The sequence below is a fragment of the Eschscholzia californica genome, unplaced genomic scaffold (genome assembly GCF_041429995.1).
Source record: "Eschscholzia californica isolate CP2 unplaced genomic scaffold, dmEscCali1.0.p SCAF_4, whole genome shotgun sequence".
NCBI classification, from domain to species: Eukaryota; Viridiplantae; Streptophyta; class Magnoliopsida; order Ranunculales; family Papaveraceae; genus Eschscholzia; species Eschscholzia californica.
The window spans coordinates 14,116,769-14,124,604 of NW_028238461.1; the positions used below are offsets into that span (position 1 = coordinate 14,116,769).

Here is a 7,836-nt window from a genome sequence, read left to right on the forward strand (position 1 = left end):
GTGAAAGAAACAAAATATATTTTATTTAATTTTTGGCTTTCGAACCATCTGGTCATCATCTTCCCTTTGGACTACCTCAATATCGGTCGTTGATAGACATTTTCGTCTGAATTGGTTTCTAAGATTATATCAAACTACCGATGGAAAATTTGAAAATCTTCGATCGATCATTTTTGTTTAAGGGATTAGTTGGAAAAGTTAATGCGCATTTCCATTTGAACTAATTAACTTAGTTTTGAAAAAAAAAAGAGGTCAGTCACTTTATAACGGTTGAAGGAGGTAAATCGAATTACCAGTGCAAGATCAAATAATCTTCAAATGATGATGTCAAAGGAACTAGATAGAAAAGTCATTTTTTCTTTGAAACAATAAGATTATGAGTTCAGTTCGTTGTTAGGGAAAAATAGATACCTCACATTTAGAGTAGTGTTAATTCCCTTCTTCTGGTTGTGTCATTATCAGGTAATCCACTTGGCGGGTCGTCTCTAACCAATTAAGAACGATTATCTTTATGACCAAATAAAGATCAGCCAAAGGATCACAATCCTACCAGAAGGATCTTATAACTTTATAACAATACTTCACGAAACTCATAAATATATTAATAACTTGTGGGATGTTTATACATATACAACAAGATATTTGATACATCAATTATGTATTTGATATCTCAATCCAATATTTATTTTCTAAAATATACATTTGATGTGCAAATAGGGCTAAAAATGACAATTCTTTTAGATGATTTTTTTTTTTTCTAAAACAAGCTATTGATGTGCTTACTGTCCATATCAATTGAGAGGTGTTGCAACAAAAAAAAAATATCAATTGAGACTTTTTTTTTTTGTTGAGAATCAATTGAGACTTGAGAGGTGATCAAATAGACCAATTGAGTTTGCTTAAGGTTTATTAAAGCTTATACGTAGTAATCTTCATCTCCACTCAGTGGTACAATTTTTGTTGTTAGTTGAGGTGAGGAAACCTCAACCACTAACTTAATACTACTTCTTTCAACAACAAAAAAAAAAAATCTTAATACTACTTAAAGACACCTTTCCTATGAACAAAAAAAAAACTTAAAGATACCTTTCAAAAAAAAAATACTACTTAAAAAGATTTTATATGCTTTGATGGGTGGGGGCGTGGGGGAATAGGAATGCCACCAATCTCATATAGAATTTCTAAAGGCACCTAACATTATTGTTTTTGGCGCCCTTTTTATGCTTCAAATGTTGGAAAAAATTCCAACATATGTGGGCTCACATATGTATAGACATGTGTATGGCTATCTCAGTAAATTGTCAAGTCGTAAAGTGGTCTAATATGGATTGACTTGACCAGTAGGTATCAAAGTGTCATGGAATAAACGTGTAGAGACCATTAAGTAATTTCTACTTTGATGAGGGGCCAAATTAGAAATAAAAGTCTATAAATAGGGGTTATGGTCCCCATTTGGTCTTCTTCCCTAATCTCTATAATTTTGGTTAAGTGTGAAATCCCTTCATCACACGAGACATTCTAAAGAGAAGAAGAACCAAGTAGAAGATCAACCCATCACACCAAATACAAGTTATGGATCAAGGTACGCTTCCGTGATTAAGTTTAATCTCTTTGAATCTTGTGGAGAGCATGTCTAGTTTATATTATACATGGCATATTACATGGTGGTTTTGTATTTGACTATATGCATGTATAAGGTTAAATATTATAATATAAAACACCCCCCAAATTTTGGGAGTATACGCGCACTAAGACCCAAAATGTGGAGCGCCTCTAGAAGCACTGGGATGTCCGAGACGTGTACGTCTCGGACTACAGCGAGGTCCAGACCAGGATAGACTCCTGGTCCGACCTTTCCGTGTCTCGAGACATATCCCGAGATGTGCGGGAACCGGCCAGACGCGGCCTGGCCCGTTGGATCGGGCAGTTTCTAAATTTTTTTGGAAACTGTCGTTCTCACCTTCTTCTTCCTCGTTTTTAGGGTTCAAAAACTGCTGTTTTTGTGCTAAAAACACCAAAAACTCATGTTTTAAATTACTTTTTCAAAGATTCACAAGTCATTAAACCAGTTTTCGAAACTATTTTCATAAAACTTTAAATCTAATGTTTATATGTTTTGAAATAGCTTTAAAATCCTATTTGATTACGTCTAAATCACATTCAAACTAATCAAATATGTGTCTGAATCTATATTCAAACTTATCTATCTAACTAAACAAGTCTGAATCTAATTCGAGTAACCAAAACTAGTTAACATGCAAGAGGCTCGTGATGCCATTGTAAGGTTTCGTATGTCTCTAAGACTACCTAATGTTGTTAGCGGAATCTCAAACATCTATATGTTTAACACTAGGTTTCCAGGATCTAATACATGAACTAGTAATGAGTTAATTACGGAAAGAAGAACATTTTATTCGCTTTCCTCGAATTGGATTCCACTGCCTTTTCGGATGATCAAGAGCTTCAAAGTAGTAGCTCCTCTACTTGAGACACGGAGTAGGTTGACTTGGACCCCCTCCATTTAAGTCAGCTAGAACCTTGATGAAGGTTGAGATGAAGAACTCCTTCTTCTTGACTAGTTAGAAAGAACTGAGAGCTTTTCTTTAAAATCATCTCTCTGTCAGATGTGTGAGAGAGTTAATTTTCTCGTGAGAAAATTCCACACTTTTCTATTTGTCTAACTGGTCCATATATAGACTAACCTTAATAGGACTCCTATTCACTTTAAGATTTAATCCAGACCACAAAAAAGATTTAATCAGACTTAAGGTCTAATGTGGCTGGCCAAAGTAGCCCACTAATGGGCTTGGATTGGTCGGCCTACTCCTTTGTTATGGCCGGTTAGATCTCAACCCTTAAGTGGGCTTGATCTACCCGGCAAAAAACTTCCTTTTAAGCCTTTCCGGGATTCCCTTTCGAGCCAGGTTCTTTTCTTTCTATTTGGCACGATCAGACTAGATTATATCCATCTATAGGCAAGATCCCACTAGTCTTATTCTCTCCGTTCAAGTTACCCCTCTTATGTGTAACCCGTATAGGATTCGGTCTGTGTTACTCGCGGATTACTGAAGTGATCCTACGATCGTAAACGGCTTTTAGCTAAGCATTATGATCCCTAATTTGACCGGACTGGATGATCTTCCGAATAAGGTCATCGTTATCTTATCCGCCAAATAGCACGCATTGTCATCTTGGTCGAAGGACACCCCTTCAGAAGGACATCTTCCTTCAGACCGAATGACTATATCCTTCAAGGATCTCATGCTTAAGCTAAATATGAACTAAGTAGTTAGAGATTACCTTAATCGCTAACTCAAATCGAATCAATAAAACGGTTGAATAAAAAGACCAAGAGCTCCAATTGTAGTTCCTCTACTTGAGATACCCGAGTAATCAACTTGAACTCCCACCTTCAAGTTTAGCTAGAACCTTATGGTGGTTAGACGAATAACACTTTTTCTTTAGACTAGATAGATAGTAGGGAAGTACCCCCCAAATAAGCATACTAGAATTTTTAGTCTTAATTAACCTAAATCTTTGTAGAAAATTATAAATTCGACTAGTTGGATAGTTAACTACAAGAACCATTTCAATTAGTTTGTTAAGTTTTATGCAAAAATGGCACTCAGAATAGGTGTATCTATTATAAATGTATCAAAAAAGAGTATATATTGTCTAGGAAAATAGTCCAAAACGAACTGAAATAAAACATGGTGTACCGAAATAAGTATACTCTTAGCGTACCCAATATTCACATGGTAGCGAACCGCGTACCGGTACCCGTACCACGTACAGTACCGAAGAAGTATACTCTTAGGACAAATATTAGTTTGAACTGAAGAACCAATAAAAAAAAAAGTAACAAAATTTTCCATAACCAACAGTAGAGCTTCTACTATAGGAGGACGGGTAGAGATGATATCTTTGGGTCATCCATTACCAAACTGCTCATGGTTTGGTTAGTGGTTAGTGAATTCTCAAACCGTTACCAAACCGCTCATTGTTTGATTAGTGAATTCTCAAACCGTTACCAAACCGCTCATTGTTTGATTCGGTTACCAACTAAATCGTCAAATGAGCGGTTCAGATACTACTGGATAACAAACCATTCATAGAAACAGTTTGTTCTCATGAAAATAGGTGAATCGAATTACTTTCTTCATACATTGACGTATAAAATCAAGACAATTTTCCATAAAAACCCGAAGAAATAATAAACTAACATAATACGTCGTAAAACACTTGAGACATGTGCAGGCCACCGATCGAAATTCTATATAGTAACTAGTAACATAAATGATACATAGGATCGTTTTAATCTAATACTAGCTAGTAACATTATATTGTAGTAGTATTGTTGTTTTGCATTCACAAGTAAGATAGATTTCCACCCAAATCAAAAAACAAAGACAGAGAACGAATACCTCCTAGACTTGTAGATAACTAAAGCAAGAAAAGGGTACAGGTATTCATAAGTTTGATATACACCCAGACCAAAAAAGAAAGACGACAGAGAACGAATACCTCCTAGACTTGTAGATAACTAATACAAAAAAGAATACTCTTGTAGGTACTCCTCCCAAATTTGTTGGACCGTTTTGGGTGTTTTTGAATTACCACTTCCACTTCCATCGCCCTCCTCTGTTGAACTACCACTTCCATCGCCCTCCTCTGTTGAACTACCACTTCCATCGCCCTCCTCTCTTTTTCTCTTCCTGTGACGGGAAGAAGTTATATGACCTTCCTCCAAGGCCTTCGACACACTTTCTCCAAGAGACACCAAATTTTCCAAATAAAACATGGAAGGATACCATTCTCTGTGAGGTGCGATGTCATTTATCAGGCAAATCCAACCCTGTCAAAAAGAGCAAATCATTAATAGTTGATCATTTTAAAAGATGATTTGAAGATAATAATATTCTGAGTTAATCGAAATCAACGAGCCAAAATACCTCGTAGTCCAAGGATACACCATCATTCGGTAATTTCTTTTGTCGTAACAAGTCAAATTCATCCAATCCGTACTTGAGAAAATAAAGACAATCCTTGTCAATCCTTTCTTCATTTCTTAACTTTTGCAGCATATCGGGAGTCTGGTGGTCATAACAAAGTCAGACAGACGGGGGATCAGAAAACAAATAAAGAGAAAGAGTCAATGCAAGAAAGTTAAGTTGAGATGCTAAACCTTTTCTAATTGAATAAGAATCTTCCAAAATAACTGCTGTTTTTCAAATATTAAGTCTGAAATCTCTTTGTATGCAGTGTGGAGGATATCAAATACTTCCTTGGAGATACAAATTACTGTTTGTAACTCTTCCAAGTCATGAGTAACAGCATAACGTGCAGAGTAAAAGTAAGTGTATACAGCTTGCTGTAAAGAGAGAATGGAGTATGCAATTTTCTTCTCTTCAACTGGCAAATTCTTCCAAGCAGTCAATTCATTTTCAACTTTAGCCCTAATTAAAACACCATTTCATTAATCATGCCCATTAAACATCATCCAAATCAAACAAAAACCCCAAATCAAACAAAAACCTAGATCAAATAAGTAAATAAGAAATCCAAACAAATAACATGATGATGATGATGATATCTAACATAACACAATCAAATAGTAAGAGATAATGATGATATGTACTATCAAAGAAACATACATGGATTGTTGATAAGAGAATAAAATTTTGCATAGATTTGAAACCCTAAACAAGCAAATCCACAAAAACAGGAAAACAAATCCTAATTAATAAGATAATCAAATTCCTCCATTCTCGGTAGAGATGATACCTTTGGGTTTTCAGATCGACGTAATGAATATCCTCCATTCTCGCTTTTCTTCTTTTCTTTTGCTTTTAGGGTTTACTGTCAATTTAAGGAGGGTTACAGATACTGTCGAAGTGATTAATCTTGGGTTAGGAACGAGGAAATCAAAATTCGAAATTAATTCGGGACTTTCTAAAATTAGGATTAGGGTTTTATAAATTAGGACAATTTGGAGATCTTTCAAAAGTTAGGGATGGGATCTTTTCAAATTTGGAATTAGGGTTTTCAGATTAGGTGGAGAGAGAGATGATTTTTCTTCCGGTTCTTGAGAGAGACTTGTTACGGATCTTTTGCATGTAATCGCGACTATTAATGGTGATATAAGGTCTGTGGGCCACACCCGAACAATATTATAAGTGGAATATTAAAACAAAATCGACAAAAAATAAAATAAAAAATACTAATTTTAAATTCTTTTATTCATTGTCGAATAGCTTCTGTTTTTTGTTTTTGAATTGTTTGCGTGCCTCGAACCCTTGACCTCTAAGTGGAAGACTGAACCTCTTAGAGCAACTCCAACCTTTGCCTGTCACAGCCGAAAAAATCACTTTTTCACCCAAAATTTTCAGCCTCAGCCTAAAAAAATCAACTCCAGATGACCGGAAATTTATGCATGTGGGAAACGCGTGCGTGATTTTTTTGTGGGTGTGTGAAAAGCATGTGTGGTCTTGTCTATGAGCGGAACATGTTCAAAATTTTCGAAATAATTTTTTTTCTAAAGTCGGAAAATTATACGGAGGCCGGCACGTTGTTAGGATGTATTTTAATTGTTAATGTGTAGAGTTTAAGAAATGTTTAAACTAATTAATATAAAAAATATATATAAAAAGAAAAAAAAATCTAGTCGTTGAATTTGATCTAACGATTAGGATAAATCCTAACATGACTATTGGGGAACTTCAGTCGAGCATAATTATAGAGTCGACTTAAGGGGTCGATTGGGGCTGAGCCCCAACCGAATGTGATTGGAGTGCTCGGTTGAGGACAAAAATTTGAATTTTTGACTTCAGTCGGGCACAGGTTGGACTTGTTCTTACTACTTCAACCTAGAGTTGTTGGCGAATAACATCTGGTTTGTGGAACTATTTCACCACCACCACTCTAAACTCTAAAGACTAGTTAGTTCACCCTCTTGCTCCATAGACACATCGTTGGAGCACTCGCAAAGTCTAAAGAAGCCCAAGATAAAATATAGAATTTTAGAATTTTCGTCTCTAAAGCCATTATTTGGGGCATTTGGAAAGATGGAAATAACAAAATCTTCAAAGAACCGAATAATTTTAGTCAAAGGTATCTTGTTCCACTGGATCGGAAACCTTACCTGCGCCAAAACAAATCAAACCCTGAGTTCGTCCACAATTAGAAGGCCCGGATGTCATAACATTTAACCAAGGTTCCCCTTTCCTCTCTTGTATAGTTTTCTCTTTTTCTTTTGTGGTGAAAATAATTTTCTAGTTTAATTCTATTCATCGGAAGTTTCAGAAAAATAGAAACTTGTTTTGTAAGATTTCCAATATATAAAAATTCCAAAGACAAAAATCCTAACTAAGACTTGGTGACAGCAAATGGAATAAAATTTAAATATCATTAGAACAACTCAAGATTTAGTACACATCTAACCAGGTGTCTGCAAACCTAAAATCAACTTTTTCCTATAGTAGAGATGGCCAAGACATACATGTTGATCGAACTAGGAGTACAAGAAAGTGTTGTTCATGCAAAAGCAAGAGAACTAACCGCCAAGAATGGACGCTGCCCTTGACTCAGCTAAATATCCGTCAATGAACTCAAGCCTTTTACATATCGGGAGTGCTACATGTACAAAATCTTTGACAAAATTCTCGACTTAATGACTCATTTTTATTAAAAGACAAAAGTTGATCTAAGTTTTTCAAAGTTTGACTTTAATCGGGACCGTTTTTAGAATTTTTGTCAAGAATCTTGTCAAAGATTCTTTGTACACTTAGCATTTACCTTTACATATACGTTCAAGCTTTTGTGACACAATATCTTTGT

At 35.4% G+C, this 7,836-nt stretch overlaps 1 protein-coding gene across 1 annotated transcript; it reads right to left on the reverse strand.

Annotated features, from left to right (window-relative positions):
* Positions 1-4,312: 4,312 nt before the first annotated feature.
* LOC147542961 (uncharacterized) lies at positions 4,313-6,103 on the reverse strand. Its single transcript, XM_086638486.1, has 4 exons — positions 5,785-6,103; positions 5,186-5,456; positions 4,953-5,093; positions 4,313-4,855 (listed from the first exon to the last, which is right to left on the reverse strand). The coding sequence occupies exons 1-4, from the start codon at positions 5,820-5,822 to the stop codon at positions 4,544-4,546; spliced, it is 762 nt and encodes a 253-aa protein (XP_086494612.1). The 5' UTR covers positions 5,823-6,103; the 3' UTR covers positions 4,313-4,543.
* Between the last annotated feature and the right edge of the window lie 1,733 nt (positions 6,104-7,836).